The 19,801-nt window shown below is 38.6% G+C and overlaps 1 protein-coding gene across 3 annotated transcripts in view; it reads left to right on the top strand.

Moving 5' to 3' along the window:
- DSCAM (DS cell adhesion molecule) overlaps positions 1-19,801 on the top strand; it is a 466,019-nt gene that overhangs the window by 362,024 nt on the left and 84,194 nt on the right. For all 3 annotated transcript variants that reach the window (XM_074602331.1, XM_074602342.1, XM_074602353.1), the window contains exons 15-19: positions 2,269-2,436; positions 6,356-6,426; positions 13,043-13,283; positions 14,964-15,110; positions 16,850-17,005. In XM_074602331.1, coding sequence (XP_074458432.1) covers positions 2,269-2,436; positions 6,356-6,426; positions 13,043-13,283; positions 14,964-15,110; positions 16,850-17,005 — 783 coding nt within the window. The remainder of the gene's footprint in view (positions 1-2,268; positions 2,437-6,355; positions 6,427-13,042; positions 13,284-14,963; positions 15,111-16,849; positions 17,006-19,801) is intronic.

The following is a 19,801-nucleotide window of genomic DNA, read 5'->3' as shown; positions in this document are numbered from 1 at the left end:
GTGCTTCGCGCTTTCATGTGCTCACGTGTGAACAGAGCACCCTTCAGGACGCAGATGCCCTGCCAGACCGGGGGGGTTCGCCCCCAAAACCTGCCAAGGGAGCGCCCGTGCCGGGCAGATGGGTGCAGTACCGGTAGTGGCCACAGGGTGGCAGCGCCGGCCCGGGCCTGGGAGCGGGCAGCCGCCTCCCCGAAATCGGCCTCGAAGAGCAAATGGGCCCGAATTGTCTTCGGCGGAGCAATCCCAAAGCTTCAGCCTTTGTTCTAGGAACGGGTGGAAAGCTGCTGGTTTTCATAAACCCATAGATTTTTCAGAGGTCATTGTGTCAGCGTGCGTTTTATATAACACTGAGAAGTGCCTGGGTGTAACATTTTATAAGTAGAATAAACAATATGTTAAAAATTACACTCTTTCTTTTAACTTTTTTTTTTTTTTTGGTAGCCCATTGCTGCTTGTTTTCTGTGCTTTTTCAGTCTTTCTATGTAAGCAGATTTTAGGCCTTTCTGGAAGAACAATAAAAACCAGAAGAGCCAATAGTCAACCTTAATACCTCACTCAATTACTTACCATGTGGATGCGAGCAAATATTTCTGGAGTTTGCCAGAAGAAGACTCAATTTTTTCAAAACTAGAAACAGTTTTGGAGAAAAATTGATTAATTTGTCTCTGGACTGAGTTGGTTTGGAGGGGTTGCTTTTGCTGGTTTGTTTTCCCATTCAAAAAGGGGATGCCTGTATCAAAATAAACTCCTGAAGTCCATGCATTAATCATAACTAAACACTGGAAACCTACATTTAGAAATACAGAATACTTTGAGTTTTCATCTCTCTCTTCCTCCACGGTATGTCATTACTCAATCTACTGAGAGTCACAAGAATTTTTCAAATTTGTTTATTTTATTTCAGCAGTTAAGAGGTCAGTATTTCAAACAATCAAGTAAAAGCTTAAGCAATTTGATAATATATGCACTATATTAAAAGAAATTATTATCCTCATCAGGTGAAATTTAACACATTCTCGATACCAAGCAGGTATTTTTTTAAAATTCCTGTTGGCATGGTACACTGGAACAGAGAGAGTCTCCTTCTGTGCTTGTATAGCATTTAACACAATTGAGTGTAACTGCATTTTAACTGCTGGTTAAAATTCTGTAAAGTTTAAGAAATTCGGTGAAGTTATGGCAAACTAAAAGCAAGTTGCAGCTGCGCTGCGTACAGATAACTTCAGAAACTAGAGTTTCTGAAAGCATCCTACATAGAAAGCTGTGACACACTCAGTTACCAAAGAAAAATATATTCAAGAGAATTTGGTTGGCACTTAAATGTCTAATTCCTAAATGTTTCTCTGGGTAAAAGAAGCCACGCAGACAAGCAAACAGGCCCTGTACCCAGCCAAGCTGCAGATGGCATTGTGACAACTTATGCGTCTTTAGCAAGCTCATATAAAAGAATTTACACAGTATGTGCAAATATTTTGTATCTGAGTGAGCTTTCTATTTTTAAACTAGTCTTTCTTATCAGCCGAGCCTTCCGTGATCCTGCCTACAGTGACCCACACTGTAAAACACTCCTGTAGAGCCTTCAGTGACATCCCTCATAGGATGCTGCAGAGGTTAAAGGAGGAACATCGCCTGCAGTAAGAAAGAAATGAAGGATGGCAACTCATAAAAGACATCAAGATGCTTTAAACAGATAGATTCTATTATTTTGTTTGCAGCAATTGAACGCTTGGATGAAAAGGAGGGGTTACTGTGTTTAGCCAGTTTTCATTCTTTTTCCTATTTTATGGCTGGAGAAGTTATGAAAAACATAACAGGCAGATGAATAGTAAGCATGACTAATAACAATGTACTACTCCTTTTACAGATATATGCAAACAGCTAAGGGGGTTCTACGTTCCCCTTGTACTAAACTGCTCCTGTAACCTAATGTGAGTCAGAGCAATAGCATCAGTCCTGGAGGATGCTGAGCCCCGTGTCCAAGTACTCCAAGCTTGTGCTCACTGTTCACCTATGGCCTGAGTTCCTGGAGTTTGAGAAGAAACTTTCTGTTTGATCTCTGCTAGTCTAAGAGCCCTCCATTCCTGTTTATTAACTCCCTTTCCCCCCTTTTTGGAGCACAACCAACCTTCTCTCTGAGTGAGGCTTTATGTGGGTTAATTCAGCAATGGCAGTATTCCATGCTATGAGATGATTTAACTGCATGCTTGTGATAGTGACATTAACATCATCTTTTATTTTTCTGTTTTATTTTAATGTCTGATTAAATAGACTCTTGGGATTCTGTTCAGAGAACCAAAGACGTTTCCCCTCAGCTAAACCAAGCCACTATCATTGACCTCCACCCTTCCTCAACTTACAACATTCGCATGTACGCCAAGAATCGCATAGGCAAGAGTGAGGCCAGCAATGAGCTCACCATCACTACTGATGAAGCAGGTACGCTCTGGTTTTGTAGCATCTAAATTGTGCTGGGAATTATTGCTCTTTGACGTGAGGAATCTTTACTTGAAATGCTGCTTATGTTGCTGCAGCTGCAACGAAAGAAATACTGAATTGTTTCCATAAAACACTGTGACTTTTGCAACTTCATTGTGCAAGCCTGCAATTAAAGCCGTTCAGTGGCATCTAGTGGTCAAAGAAGACATTGTGCTCCAAATTTTCAGCCTGGGGTACTGGAAATGCAATGCGTGTATCTACAGTTAGGCAACTCAATCAACAATGTGCTATTTTTAGTGGTGGTTCCTGCCCTATGGGTCTTGTGGCTTTCCTTAGATGATCTGGTATTAGTATAGGTAACTAATTTAAGCTACCTCCATTTGAGAACATTGATCTACATGAATCTTATCTTCCTTTGGTATTCCATCTGCTACCCCACCCACCATTTAGTTTTCTGATTACTGTACAAGTCCCTTGGCTGTCATTAGTTAGTGTAATCCCCCTGTTCTTTGTTTCCATGTATTCTACATCACTACAGGTTTCTGCTATGTGGGCATTTTCACTTTGATGGCTGGAGCCACTCTTTTGTGCACTCAAATTGCTGCCTTCAAGTGCCATCTTATTTTTATTTCTCAGGGCTAGCAGAAGTGGCATATGAATAAGGACAGCACAACCTTGCGCATCCTACGATGTCCCAAGGCCTACATGTTAGAGGTGACAGTGAAAAAGACTTATGGGTGAAAAGTGGAGGGCTATGCCTCTCTATTTCAGCAATTAGGAATGAAAATGCTGAATGGCCATAAATACTTCTGCCAGGTATACATTGCAATTATATACAATGTACAAAGGTGTACGGTTGAGAGTAATCCAAGCAACTCCAACACCCTTAGTCCACTGAAACTGTGTGGAGTTACTCTGAAAAGTCTGTACCAGACAGGAGCTTGCTCATTTGTATTTGAAAACATATTTTTATCTTGCTAATTTTATTTTTCTGGCTATCTTATGTTAAGTCAGCAATGCTTCACTCTTTGGGGATTTTGAGATGAAAACCATAATGCAAGTAACTGGCTGACAGTGTCCTGGTAGTGGAAACCCTACTTCTTTTTCAAGATTCATGTTGGTCTAGACTTTAAACACTCGGTGACCAATTTTCAGTTCAGCTTATGTGAATACAAGTGCATAATTCCCACTCATTTTCTCAGTGGGTGAATATACTACAGTGAAAATATACCCCTTGTTTTTGGTTCTGAATAAGAACAGGACACAAGCGTTCACAACACAAAGCAGAGTAAGCAGGAGACATGAGCTAGATTTCTTTTTTTATCATGTATCTTTTTGATCCTAGTGGAAGGAAAGGAGTGAAGAGTATTCACATTTCTATTAGCCTTCAGTGAACATCTTTATCAATGGTGAATTGTTTGTTTGCAAAATATTTGTCATTTGACCAGGGGTTTTCTCTCCCTTTGTTCAATGAAAATGTGAAATGCTTAGAGAAAACAGTCTAGCCATTCTTCTGGTCAGCATCATCTGTGTCCCCAAAATGCCCAACCTTCATTGTGCATATACCTCACGGTAGACGGGTGATTCTTGGATCTACTCTCTCTTTCTCTTTTATCCACCCATGCTTGGAATATTTCTTACTTGCGGAGGTTTTCCTGGCTGATATTTAAGTTGTCAGGATCAGCAGCTAGCCTTGAAATATAAAAACCAGCTTTCCCATGACCAGGGTGGAACCTTAACATCACATTTTATTCAGCTCTTTGTAACCAAGTTTCAGAATAATTGATCCTTTTGTTGTTGTCTTTTAATGAGCCATCTATTTGGAGAAAAAGATCAGCAGTGTGGTATTGTATTCAGAAGTCACTGATCTACCTAGGGAAAAATTGGAAGAGAGGAGGTCAGGCTTAGGCAGAGTATGTGATGTTTGCCTCCTGGGGTTTGATTTCAGATGGTGTGCAATGTACAAGAGCGTCGTTTTTTGATCACTGTTTACTTCTGTTCTCTGCTTTTACAATAGGAAAGGGAGAACTGCATGGGTGCAGGGAATGAGAGAGAAGGTAATGAGAAGGGAGCAAAATAAAGGTTCAAGGAAGACAATAAAAAACTGAACACCTCAAACCATGCTATTGGCAAGGGGGCACAGATTGCGTATCACATATTACAGTGACCTGAGTTGGCCAGCACTAGCTACTAGAAAGAACACTGTAAATGGTCTCTGTGGCAAAAGGATAGTCAAGAATGGCATGATTTCAAAGCTTAGAGACCAATTCTTTCCCTCCATACAACCACAATTATCTCCTGTATTGGCAAACAGACTGCAAGTACACACTTGCACTAACACTTGTCAGAAAAAAAAAAAAAAAAGCATTATGGCTGCAGTTTAAAATCAATAGAGGAAGTTGGGATATCTGGGTTTTCTTTATGTCTTTGTCACAATCTCCATATGAGATAAAGTACATAAAATAAATTACTTCTTAATTAGCGTATCACCATGGTATGCTGGGAACAGTTAGCTACTTGATTCTGTAAAAAATGTTGAAGTCTTTCAAGGAAAAGTTAAGAATTTAAGGAGCACGTTTTGAAACCCATTTTTAGGATCAAATGCTTTGCTCAAATTCCATTACATTATAATGTACCTGGACAAATGGTATTCATGTTTGTTAACAGTGGGACAGAATCAAGGAAAGGCTTTAAAAAATTCATAGAGACTTCATTTTTGCCAGCGGACTTTTTCCTCTTCTCCTTCCTGTACATTAATGCAAAAGGAATGGAAATAAAGTTCTTTCAACCTTTGGAAATTTCCCATGTGAAGGACAGTCAAGAATGGCCCAGAATAGGGCATATTTAATAACTTAAACATATTCTAGGCTGTATTCTCATTCTCTCTGCTTTTATCAGTTAAAGCAAAATGTTCTGGTTCCTTTCACTGCAGCTGTCATTTACTGCTGCTCCACCTCTAACAGCCCCATCTCACCCTTTTTATTGCTTTACTTCCTTTGTCACGCAATTAAACTTAATTTAATACCTTTTACTGAGGCCATATTCTGTATCAAGGGAACCCTCTACAGCAGCTTGAGATTACTCCATTCCTTTCTTCAGATCTTTCTTTCACAATGATTTACCTTGCTGAGCAAGCAATTTACTTCACACCTCTCCCTTCAATCCCAGCCAATTCTTGATCTGCTTTGTATCTGCCCAGCTGACAAGTAGGATCCCCTAGGCTCAGGGCCTTCTTTTTTTGTTTGCCTTTAAAGCATCATGTGCGCCCTTGGCAGCCTATCAATAGTAAATGAAACTCCTCCTGACTCAGGCAGGAGCTGCAGCATGTATTTTCTATCCGGCAGTTATTTCTTGCTTGGTTTCCAGGCTGGGATACTTACGCTGGGGAGGGGGAGAGGGTAAAGTGTACAGGTTTTTGTGTGTAAAATATTTGATATTTGACTGAATGTGCTCAGTCTCTAGTGATCAAAGGAGATCCCACTGGAAAGTCTGTGACATCATGAGGGCCAGCTGAGGAGCTCCTGCTCGCCTGCTTTCAAATGAGTTTTGCTGCCTTTCTATCACCTACAGGGTTCTGACTGCTGAAAATATGTCTTGCCTATTTACAAACAGAAACAGCATTGTGAGTGTATCACTAAACAAGAAAAGTCACTATTATTCATTCTTATTTTATTTGCCAGGTTGCTGTGTTTTGACATGTGTTGTATTTCACTGTTGGCCAGGGCTGACATCCAAATAAGGAAGATCCTAGGCTCTGGTTTTGTTTGATGAAGTGGTATCTTCAGTTTTCCGTATGACATTGACTCTGTCCAAATCTTTGGGTTGCTGGTGTGTTAAATTGGTGACATGCCATGTGAAGCGCTGAATGCTGTGTGCTGTGAGGACCAGTTTTTGATCCATCTCTCTTCTCTCTTTGCAGCTCCCGATGGTCCACCTCAGGATGTCCAACTTGAGCCTATATCTTCACAAAGCATTCGGGTCACCTGGAAGGTAAATACACGCAGCCAAGAATATAGCCTCTAGAAGTATTTTGGTGCATTCAAATAGGTTCCATTGATGGGAATATTATAACAACGGTGGATCAGTTACTTTATTTGGGAAAGACCTTGCAGGTACCTTTGCCGACAAATTTTATATTGGCCATTAAGACTGATGCATTATGCAAAGAAAGAACCTTCCATTGGAAAGTAATAGCAGCAGCTGCTGCTTACCTGTACTGATGGCAATAACATTTCCTACTTTCTTCGTGAGCTGTTGTCAGAGATAAGACTATGTGCTTGGAAAATGAGCACTCACATAATTTCACTGTGGTTTGGGGGAAAATTTCCCCAAACCATTAGAGGCAGTGGGATTTTTTTCCCATTGAAATGGACTTTGGAACAAAGCCTTACTGAAGGCATGTCTGCACAGAGAGAGCAATATAGTGTCTCAGTACAGCCTATGAGAATTGATGAATCAGAGCAATTGATTAAAAAATATCAGCAATGGATATTATTTAAAAATCTGGCATCTCTTGTGACTCAATTCATTTTTTCTAGATTTTTTCCAGTTTTTTGGCAACCACAGAATGTTTTAAATACTTTTGGTATGATATCAGAGGTACTTAAACCATGTTTTAAATGGTTTTGTGCTATATATTACTTGTACATTGTAGTGGACAGGATAAAGCTATATAATTGCAGTAGCGTAATCTCAATATGCATGGCAGTTTCCAAATTGTATTGATAATTCCATATACTTAAGATTCTGAAAAATGTAGTATTAAGTACTGGAGTAGGATAGTAGCATAATAGTCATTAATCTCTATAGTGATGTTAATTACTCCTGCAAATGTGTATAATGTGTGTTTTGCCCTATGATATGGAACATCCAGAAAGTCAGGATAAGTGAGATGCTGCTTGTTAACCATATAAATAACTGTAGACTGCTTATTCATTTTTTTTATTTATTTATAAAATAAATAGCTAGCACAATCCTGTGTTAGTTTTGAGTTGGTTCCTGAAAAGACAGGTTTCTACAGTGCACAGTCTCCATACAGTGCAGATGGACATATAACTACTGATATGTCCAACTAGTACAGAGAGACCTCAGCTGACAAGGTTTTTTGAGTATTTCAATGGTGTTTTAAAAATGGTGCATTAAAAATTCTGTTTCACTGAGACACTTCAGTATTAAGCTTCAAAATCAGTAGTCTTTATCAGAATTCTGATGCACAGGTCACAAATACAGTGCCAATTCTTGGATCTCGTACACATCTTAAACTTTCATCAGTGTTGGTTTTCATCAAATGGTTTCCAAAAACAAAAGGCATGTGGTCACTAGCCACAGGCTTACCTGGTGGTTGAAGTGAAACACAACAAGGTACTTGTCAAAGGCATACATGAAGCATGGATTTAAATGCAACATACAGTCAGTAGAGCAAGGAAAGCAGCTATCGAAGCAATGCAGAGTATACAGCGATTCTCAACAACTCAAATAAATGCTTAATGAGTTGTTTCATTTTAGAGCACTCAAGAAGTGTGACTGCCATCAGATCTAGTCAACTATAACCTCTAAGCTTCTATGCATGAACTTGTTTTTATGGATGTGTGGGTAGGCAGATTGAAAGGCTTTGCTTGCTTTTTTAAAGTTCACTTTGGGGGATATTTTCAAAAGCAACAAGAGAAGACAGGCAGCATTGGTTCACTGCTGGAGTTTATAGCTGCCATTTGTGATTCTGAAGATTTGCCATTAAATTTTATAGATGCAGATGTGTGCAGGCAGCTACAGGACAAACAAAATTCCCACACCTTCATTTCAATAACATTGACTAAAATATGGTTCAATTTATACTTCCAGAACACTTCAAGTGCAACTTAGTGTCCTGATCTCTAGGTGTTGCCTGGGGAGTAGAAGCATATCAGATGAGCAGCTGGAGTTTTATTCTCCAGAACATGTCTGGAATTTGATTTGTAAATACTTATTGATTAATGATCAGTATCTAATGTAACAAAAAAATCACAGAAACTAGCTATGTATTGAGTATATACTCCATTGCCCTGGAAAGTCTCATGAGCTGAGTGTAGAGATTGGTTTTCACAATTGGAGCGAGCTTAAGTTGGGAGCTACCTGTGACCTTGGAAATGCCTGCCTGTACCCATGCAGCATATATCCAGATCAGGAAAGGTGGGTCCATGCTCCCAGAACTGTGCACCACCACGTGAACCTGGTGCCACGCGCTGTGCAGATGCTGGCTAGACATTTGGAGTTTGCTGTGGACTGCGCTGTCAGACTGCGCGCCCAGTCTCCTGTGAACCTTCAAGATATTATTCCTGTAGGCCTAGTCTCTGTTAAATCTGTTAAATCTTTTAATTTATTGACCAACCAGCAGTATCTGATGTGGTCAAGCAGCATGAGAGGCACTATAGCAGTGTCCTCTAGCAAAGTGCTAGGAAGGTGCTGCTGGCTCCAGCCAGAGGTAGCCTATGGCCCCATCGTACCACAAGACCCCATGAGGTGCTGTTGTGCAGGCAGTAGAAACTCTGGAGGTCTGCCTATGAAGGGATGGACAGCAAAAGGCACCACTGGCACTTCACTGGAATTCTGTTCATTGTGATCTTTGTGCTGTCAAGCCCCTGTGTGCTGAGCTTGAAAACTCTTTGCCTTGATTTGCGGTCATTGCTTTATCTGCTGCTAGGTTAGCTCATCTGATGGGTGCTAAGTTTCTCTGTGGTGCTGGACGTAGCTGAAACCTAATTGTTTTCCTTGACCTCAAAGTGCCTTTGCAGACAAAGGTGAAGTCACTGAGCTGCCTTCCTGAAAGCTTAGTGCTTGCGTAGTCCTACTTTTACTAGAAGAATTACTTTCTGAATGACAATTTCTAACAGCTGATTAAGAAGTCCCCCTAATTAAGAAGTTCCAAACCAGGAGCGAGCCATTTACTTCCCTTGAATTATTGCAGTTGTCTCCAGGCCAGGGCAGTTTTAGTCCGTTACTCAAAAAGGTACTTTAAGATGGTCCCACGTACATACGATAGTTTAGTCCCGTGCTGCATCCTGACTTTTGGGTAGGTCCTTACAATGCACTGCTGTGCAGAAGGCACCCATTGCATCGTGCAATACAAAATGCTTCAGAATAAAGAAATACCCCATGAAATCAATCCTATATTGTTATGGAGGCAAAAAAAAAAAGGAAGAAAATAAACTCAGTAATAACCTGGTCCTTTTTATTTTGGAGGCATGTGGAGCTTTTGCCATGAAAATCTATGACAACATTATGAAAGGGATTGTGTTGAGAACCATAGTTATATTTAAAGTTGGCAGACCTCATTTAAATACAGACAGTGTCAATAACAGCAAAAGGAGCAGTGAATAACACATCAATTATCTTTCATCTTGTATTAAGTTCTATTTCTGCAGCTTGCTACAGTCATTAATCTTCCTTTAAAGTTTCTCTTAGCCCACTTTTAGAAAATCCTAGTTAAGCAAAGTTTTATAGGTCTGTGATCTATTTAATCCCCTTTCTGTGTGTCCACATAGAACACTGGGTTTTAGATTGAGTTTTTAAATAATACTCAGCATTTTTTTGTAGTTTAAAATGGCGCAGAGAGAATGGGAATGAAACAGAAATTCTCATTTAGAAGAGAGCATGAAAATATTAATTATTTTTTCTTGTAGTACTTTACAAGGTAAACGAACCCATTAAATTTAGGGATGGGAAATATTCCTTCTCCTCATTATGCATGTATACATGCACACTACTATAAAATGTTATACTTTTACAAAAGTCATTGATACCCTATTTTACAAATATTGGTTTTTATGAGATAAGCAGTAAGATCATGGACTGAAACTCACTTTTTCTTAATGTTCTATGACTACTGACAAAGTTAATGATATTTTTCCCCATGAACACGTAGTCATGGACAAATGATGCTTCACTGAATTTTCTCCCAAAAAAATGTGTCTATACGCAAGAAAGCATATATATCAAATATGATTTATTTGTGTAAAAGACAATCCAAAATGAAGCATTTAGATAGTACTAACAAGGAACGTTTGAATTTTTATGGAGGAGAACATTGCAATGTTTTGTTCTAGAGTCACTTTGAGCTTATTTTATATTGTATAATGTTTCAAAGTGGGAAAAAAAAAGTCAAATGTTGATATCTTATTTAAAGAAAAAATTCCCTTGACCTAAACCAATTATAAAGATGTTAATGAAAACTGCAAGATTTGCCATTTTATTCCAGTTCAAAATGTGAAAATACATAATTGCAGAATTCCCAGTGAAGAGGCTATTCTGGCTATAGCCCTACTCTGAGAACCTTTCAATGCATAGTAAATGTATGATTCAGTTTTATCGTTATGTTCCATCTGTTTTACAGTATGACATATGTGTTCCAATATACGTGCTATACGCTTCTGTAATCTATTACGTCCAAGGTGAATGCTCTCTTTTTCTAGGTATACAGTGCATGCCTTATGATACACAATGGATGTACGTACAGCATCGTAATGTGTGCTGTATGTGGCAGTAGGCAGTGTGTGCCATTCACAAAACAATAAATGCATTACATTATGTGGTGTATGTCTTCTATGCACGTTGCTTGTGATTTCAATGTGCAATGTGTGCTTGTTACAACAACTTCCACGCAAAAGCCACCTGTGGTAACTCATGGGAATGTTCCAGCCTTTAACTAGGAAGGAATTTGAAATCTATCGACTAGCGGAACAATACACCCTGAAATATTTAATTATTGAAACGTGATAAAGTTATTTTCTTCTCAGATGGAAAGAAAGAGCTTTATCTTGTGAAGATATCTGAACATAAAAAAAAAAAAATAATTATCTGACCTCAGTTTCCACCCCACAGTCCAGCTTAAAAAAAAAAGTCTGTTGCAATCATTTAAAGATCATGAAGCCATGGAGTTCTTCAGAATAGGTAACGCACTTGCAAACAAACTGTTTTGATAATAAAAGACCTACATGTTTCTAAATAAGTTGGGGTTTTTTTGACAATGAAACACAGAAATATTCAAACAGGAAACAATTATGCTCTTAGATTCCAAAAACACAGTTCGAATCCTTGCAGTGTGTCTTACAAGATGCTCAAGACCTGAATCTCCTAATTTGGTCACCTACATCCCAACAGACAGCATCATGCTTGCAGAGAGCTTGTTAGTAGCAGAGGAGCTGAAGTAGTACAGTGGAAATTATATCCTTGCTTCAAGTTTTGTTTCCATTTCTGAAGGCAGGAGGGAGAAAAAAGAAAGCACCTGAAGAGATAACTCAGTCAGTCAGATCCATCCAGTGATACATCTTAAATATGGAGAGGGTGCTGGCTTTTGCCAAAGAAAGAATTTGCTGATAGTGGATGAAAGGCAAGTCCCACACTGGTTTTGTTAGCTCCAGTGAGACTTTAGTCCAGTGGACTATAAACTCGATGAAACAGACAGGTCCTGTGGCAGAAAAGAGTATTCTTCTTGAGAATGTGTTCCTCGGTAGATTTAATGGGATATAGTAAGAACAGAAATTGCTGCCTCTGCCGGTTTAACTCATTGCTGATAAACTGCATCACAAAGACCTTTTTCATGGGTCAGTGGAACAGATGAGCTCATGGGCACCTGGTGGGAATTTGAAAGAGGTTTGGAGGATTTGAAAGAGCGTTTTGTCATGGATTATAAACTGTGTCTTAAAGTGTTTATACTAATTATACCTCATACACACAGAAAATCAGACAGGAACGTTATCACATTGAAATTAGTCCGATACTATTCAAATGGAATTTTAATAGGTATTTCTGTCAATAACAGGATTTTTCCCTGTGTTGCCAATCCTTGTTTTACTCTAGACTACATTTTATATTGCAGAGTAAAGAAATGATTTCCACTGGTCAGGTACAGGGAATCTTGCACTGTGACTGAGAAATATGGTACATAATTATGGCCAACAATTTTGTACTGTCCATATTCTTGAATGCCAGATATTGTACACCTTGTTTTAGTAGCTATTCAGTATGCATATCCCTGCTTTCCAATTCATTATTGCCTTCAGCATTCATTATCTAATCATCTTTCCACACTACACACTGAATGAACAGAAGCATATTTCAAAGCACAGCGTAAAATTTTCCTAATGCATCTAGCTGAACAAACTTATGTGACTGCCTTCAACAGATCAATAAATGCTCTACTAAAGATTTAGTGAGTGAACGGTAGGGGCTTCTGGCAAAAAACACAATTAGTAGTGAATGGTAGCCCTGTAATGCAAATATACCCTTATCAACTCAACTTTGATTGATTCACTTGATAAGAGAACAAAACATTATAAGTTCAATTTATTACTCAAGAATATCTCCTTATCAGCTTTTTCTGTGTATGAACCATTTAAAGGTCTTTCTTTTAGCAAAGGAATGCACAAATTAGAACAAACTGCACCTGAAATTTCTATATCATGGTAAAAAGTCACTATTTCCTGTGCAGGGAGTATTCTTGAATTGTTTCCTAGAAATAGATTTGCATTTGATAGGCAAAAAATTTTGTCTTTGTATATATTTCAAAAATTTTAAGGGCAAACTTGACTTAGGAGACATGAACTTAATGTGTAATCTTTCATTTTCTGTTTAGGCTCCAAAGAAGCACCTACAAAATGGAATTATTCGTGGATACCAGATAGGTTATCGGGAGTACAGTGCAGGGGGCAATTTCCAGTTTAACATCATCAGTATTGATACCACTGGGGACAGTGAAGTTTATACGCTGAATAACCTGAAAAAATTCACGCAGTATGGCATGGTAGTCCAGGCTTGTAACCGGGCTGGAATAGGACCTTCTTCTCAGGAAATCATCACCACTACTCTTGAGGATGGTAAGTCCCAGGCAAACAGCTATCTTGGGACATCCTTTTTCTGTATTTCTTTTGACCTTGTGACATTCATTGCTTAATTAGTGATTATTATAGTGGGGCTAATAGAATATCAGACTTTACAGGTGTTAGATACATTAGACAGCTGGATGGGAAGAGACCGGCCAATGAGTATGTACAATTTTCATTGCAAGAGATGCAGAATCATCCAGGTAAATAAATATAACCCTACTACTGTGATATATCCTGCTGTGAATGATATTGACTAAGACCATAGCTTTCATTAAGAAGCCTATTGCTCTGGTGTTTACATATTTGCAAATTTTGTGATGTCATCATAGCTTCATCGTGATCCCATCATAGTTTTGAAATGCTAAGAAGTAAAACTCTAACAGGTGGAGTGATACTGCTAATTTTATTGGCTTTCTTTTGTTTTCAAATGAATCTGCTGTGAAACCTAGAACTCTTGTACTGCCACAATGCCTTATCTTGCCAGCATAAAGAGATGTGGGTTTTTTTCTAACAATATCCAAACTAATGAGAGAAAAATCATTGTTATTTCAGACAGAATTCAACACATCTAATCCAAGAAACAATTTAGATTTTTTTTTTTCTAACTGTATAAAAAGTACTTCTCAAACAATGAGAGGGAGTCCTCTAGTGGAAAAAGAGAATGATTCTGTATCCAAAAAGAGGCCAAATATTTTAGAGTATAAAAGCAAAGAATAATCCTAGAGGATAGTGTAGGTCAGATTTTCAGCTACTATAAATTGGCAACAGTGTAGCGAAGTCAGTGCCAGCTAGGAATCTGACTTTTTACACCGGGGAAAGGGAGTAGCACATATCTAAAATTCTCAAGAGCTACAGATTTGGAGGCATGCGCTTCATGGAAGGCTGGTGTTTTTCATTTACTCTAAATGTTTCTATCATTGCAAGACCTCAGAAGGCAGTATACTCACACGTGCATATATTTTGTATTATAATAAATCAGGTGGTTTTTTTCTTCAGAATACAGCACACTTACTTTTCCTGGCAATGTTTTTATCTGATTGTTACTCAATTTTGGGTCCCTTTCAGAATTAAAGATATCACGAGCTTTAAAAGCAGTACCAAATACTAATACTGCTGTATTGCTTTGATACTAAATGGCCCACATAACATGCCTTAGATTTGGCTCACTCTTTCCAATTTTTCTAAATGCCAGTGAAAATATTTCATGAACGTTTTTTCCAATATTTTTTAAAGAAGTGCCTGCTTTCTCCCACCACCAATTTTCAAAGGACATTAGAATTTTCCAGAAAGACTGCACTTTAGGTGCAAACTTTAAAAAATATATTTAAATTGCTTACAGTATATTCTGCATATTTCAGTACTGGGGCACATTTCTCTTTCAAAAGAAGCGACAAAAGCTATTAAAAGACTAGTCAGCAAGCGGGAAAGCAGTACATCAAAAGTAATTCCAGGGAAATCAGCTGCATTTGCAGAAACATGTGGATTGTAGCAAGAATAAAGGTTTTGCATTGTTAACAGTGTGTAACTGCTAATTAAATAATGGGTGGTGGGTTAGCAATGAAAGGATAGCAATGAAATTAGATAGAAAGAAATGAAAGCCGTGAAAGGGTAGCCGAAGGGTAAACACTAAGTTGTATTCATCAAGTTAAAATTGTGAATATCTTATTTCAGTGCCCAGTTGCCCTCCAGGGAATGTGCAAGCCACTGCCACATCACCAGAAACCATCTCTATTTCTTGGTCAACATTGGCGAAAGAAACCCTGAATGGGATTCTGCAAGGATTCAGGGTTATCTACTGGGCCAATCTCTTGGATGGAGGTGAGAGAAATGAAGCTATTACCAAGTAACAGGCCTTATGTGGCCTTTATATCATTTACGCTCTGCTGCAAAGCCATGGTACTTCCTTTTCTCTTTGGCTTAAAGAAAGCTTCATCTACTTGTGAAGGAAGCCATTTTCCGTAGAGCATTAACTGAGTAGCAGGCATGGCAAAGCTAACTGGAGGGGCCCTCAGGGAAGGGTTCCACCATGGGTTTGTAACACTCCATAGATCTGCCAAAGTACCTAAAATGATCCGAGCGAATTTCATCCCAGTTATGAAGTCCAGCAGGTTTCTTTTATAAAGAATGAAAATATGTACCTAGAACATACCTGCCCAAAACTGGTATTTTATTTTAGTTCGGTTGGTTATCTGTTTGCTCAGCTAGTTGCCTAATTGAGAGGTTATTGCTTATTTTTTGGCAGGATGCATTTCATCTCCATAGCTGAGGGCAAAAGAAGGAAACATTTTTGAAAAATTCTTGTTATTTTCATGCCAGCCTCTTCTGTTGTGCTTACGTTTTGTACTCTTAGCATAATTCCTAGGGAAATAGATTCCTGAGCAAAGAATGACTGAAATGATCAAAGGAGAAATGAGATAGCTTACTAATCTGCAATTTATCACATGATGATAATTCTCTGTACAGTCCTTTCTTGTAAATTAAATACTAGTAGGTTTGAGATGCACTTGCCCTTATTCCTATCTGCCCTGCTGAATTTTCACAGCTCTAGGGCAATGAGCAGTCTCCTTCCTTTTGCATTCATCCATTGGGATCATGGGTCACTCTAATATGCGATTGTCTTGCAAATCTTGGCCTCTGTTAGTGTGGAGTAGAAATGTAACCCAGAGGCCCATTGTTACTGCTGATACTGTTAGAGTCAAAAATATTTGGAAATAAGCCACCAATCCCTTTGTACATTTAAAAATAAAGATGACAAATTTATGAGAAGCATACATAAAAATGTAGACATGACTGACACAAAATTAAATGTTTTCAGTGATCCTTGTACTCTTTGGATCAGATCCTGCGTGAATATTATCAGTGCACATCTAAGCTCCTATGTGATGTCCTACAACATGATGAAAAAAGATGATGTTCATGCAGTGCTTAAAACTGGATTTTCTTCATTTGTTCAGCTTTATTTTCTGCCCTAAATATGTTTAAAGCTTTTTTGACGTATGGCTTGTACTTCTTAGCTTGCTGCAAAAAAGATGCATCATCTTTCTGCAAGTAAATCTGGTTTTACTGTGTTTAAATCTATTGTTAGCTGGTATTACTGTCATCAAGTGCTTTGCAGCAGGACTTGCTACATATTTTAAAATAAAGGGGCCTTTTTTTGTTTTTCCTTGTGAGAAATGGTCTTTCTCAAAACCAGAAAATCTTTATGAAGATAACCGAATTTCTCATTTTTGCTTTAGGGAATGTTTTGCAATAATCTCTTCATGTTATCTATTCTTTATGAAAAATCTTATTACTTGTAGAAATTTTCAAATCTCTTCCCTGTATTTAAAAAAATTGCACAAAAAAAAGTTTGAAAATTAAAACTGGGTCTGCTTTGAATGGTAAGAATTCAGGACACAAAGGAATTTATTTTGATTTATTGTAGCTCATTGCTATTTTATAATAATGAAGCATTACTTCTCTGGTAGACTCTTTAATCCCCAAGATTTCCATGGTCGGTATCAATAGCTGGGAGAAGACTGAAGTGGCAATAATTCAGTTTCTTCTTTATTCTACAGAGCTAGGAGAAATAAAGAATGTCACTACTACACAGCCATCCCTAGAGCTTGATGGCCTGGAAAAATACACCAACTACAGCATTCAGGTGTTGGCTTTTACACGAGCTGGAGATGGAGTGAGAAGTGAACAAATTTTCACCCGTACTAAAGAAGATGGTAAGGATTAAAATATTTTCGATTCCCACTTCAACAAGATGTTTGTATGTCTCAAGCTTTCTAAACAGTGCAAACATTATACACAAACATGCAGAGTGAGATTTGTGTCTGGAGGTCTTGAGTTAGGAGCACACGGAGAGGAGTGTGTGCCCACAGCTTTGAAAACAATCTGAGTGTTTCCAAGACTCTATTTCAGGTGAGCCAGAAGTCTGTAGATAACACTAATGATCTGAGCAAGTTTGTCTTTAGTTTTGTTTTCAAATACCTCAGGATTTTGCTTGAGAATTTTGAGAGTTGTTGAGTTAATTATTTCAAAGTGATTGAAAATGGGGAGAGGAGGAGAGACTATTCTGGGATGTTCTTATATAACTTATATGCTTCTAAGAAGAGGATTTTTTTCTAGTATAAAACCAAATTTCCTCCAAACACCTCTTCCCTCAAAAGCATAATAAAGAACAAAATCTCTTGCCTTTGTTCATAGACCAAAGCATGGAAAGTTTAAGTCCTAATGCTGAAAGTTTAAGAAACTTTTAATCACACACACACACACAAGATTTCATAATCACTTTCCTGTAACTTTAACTATAGAAATCATTTCAGGTTGCCTCAGTAGGATGCCACGTACTGATCTATTTTTCAAGGACTAGAATTTCGAATTCAGAGGGAGTTTTGTCCCGAACCTGTTTAATGCCTTGAAAAACCCATGAGATGCTCAAATACATCTTTTGATCCCTAAACACTTCTGAAATTCTGGATCAAGAATTTTTTGGCAGAAATAAAAATTCACACAATCCTAGCAATGAAGTTACTTGAATAATGTTTGATTGGTAAATTCTCCTGTGAGTTATGCAATTTCAAGGAAATTAGTCAATGGATTTTTATTTATTACTCATCCAGTTTACTGGTCATTCATGAATATATGAATATACTTGTAATTTTTTTTAATTTGTAATGAGATTTACAAAAGTGCCAAGAGATTAGATTCAGTAGATTAACTGACTTGATGAATGTTTGGCATTTTTTTGCCAATCAAAAAATGATTTGATAAATTTTATTAATTTTTCCAATAAAATATTAAGGGACTCATTCTAAAATTTACATACATTGTGTGGTCACCTGGCCCCAACTGTGGTTGTATCGAGGGGATGCAGTACAAATGAAAATTGTACTTCAAAAATTTTCTCTTATATATTATCAAATGAGTTATTTGTTCCTTGTTCTATTTTCGTGTGCTTTCCATCACTTTGATCAAAGTATACTATCAGCAAAAAAGTGAATGTCTAATAGCTGAGAAATGTGAGGAAACTGAGGCATACAGCAATGTTGGTTAATGTACGTGTACTTCCTGGACTTGCTAGATGTATGTATCGCTGAAGTCCTGCATCAGCTTGCAATAATGGCTCTCTATAAAACTGTCTCAAGATACTGCACCAAGTCTGAAACTGTCAAGGACAATTTGCTCAGCTACAGATTTGCATGTCTTAAACACTGAATGTTAGGTCATTCTGGTCCCACCCTAAAGTCCTTTAACAACTATTTTGGAGCACCAAAGTCCTGCGTCACATGCTCTTGAGACACCCAGTGCTTGGAGGTAGATGGTTATATTTCAAAGAAAAATCTAAAAATAATCATAGAATCATAGAATACCAGGTTGGAAGGGACCTCAACAATCACCTGGTCCAACCTTTCTTGGCAAAAAACACAGTCTAGACAAAATGGCCCAGCACCCTCCCTAGCTGAATCTTCAAAGTGTCCAACAATGGGGAATCCACCACTTCTCTGGTGAGATTATTCCAATGGCTGATTGTTCTCATTGTGAAAAATTTTTCTCTTGCGTCCAATCAGAATCTCCCCAGGAGTAAGTTGTACCCATTGCTCCTCGTCTTTTCCATGAGACTCCTTGTAAAAAAGGAGTCTCCGTCTTCTTTGTAGCCACCCTTTATATACTGGATCATGGTGATAAGGTCTCCCACAAGCCTTCTTTTCTCAAGGCTGAACAAACCCAATGCTCTCAGCCTTTCCTCATATGGCGGGCTTCCCAGTCCTTTGATCATCTTTGTGGCCCTTCTCTGGACCCTCTTCAGCCTGCCCACATCTTTTTTATGTAGCAGGGACCAAAACTGAACACAGTATTGCAGGTGCAGCCTGACAAGTGCTGAGTAGAGTGGGATAATGGCTTCTTTATCTCTGCTGGTGATGCCCTTGTTGATGCAACCCAGCATCCTGTTGGCTTGCTTTGCCACAGCAGCACACTGTTCACTCATACTGAGCTTGTTGTCCACCAGGATACCCAGGCCACTTTCCGCAGAGCTGCTCCCCAGCCAGGTAGATCCCAGCCTGCGCTGCACTCATGAATTATATTTTCCCAGGTGCAAGACCTTATCCTTGTCATTGTTGAACTTCATAAGTTTCTTGTTAACCCACTCTTCCAGCCTATACAGGTCTTCCTGTAGGGTGGCTCTCCCTTCTGAAGCGTCCACTTCCCCACTCAGTTTTGTGCTATCAGCAAACTTTGTCTGGGTACACTCAATCCCACCATCCAGAACACTTATGAAGAAGTTAAATAGTGTTGGATGATCTGGCTGGGCTGGTGTCCCCTTCCTCCCTCACTGCTCCATGTGCATCTCTCCTGAAGCTGCATGCTAAGTCGAAGAGGACGATTCATGGGTCGAGGCTATATGATAGCTGCACTCCTTTGCTAGAACCTCCAAATATGCTCAAAAAATAAGAGAACTGTAAGATCACCTGCTGCATTTTCAAGTACTTTTTGTCAAGTAGGTCCTAGCATGGCAGCTT

Source organism: Larus michahellis, chromosome 1, assembly GCF_964199755.1.
Source record: "Larus michahellis chromosome 1, bLarMic1.1, whole genome shotgun sequence".
Taxonomy (NCBI): Eukaryota; Metazoa; Chordata; class Aves; order Charadriiformes; family Laridae; genus Larus; species Larus michahellis.
This window is presented reverse-complemented; position numbering and strand designations above follow the sequence as displayed.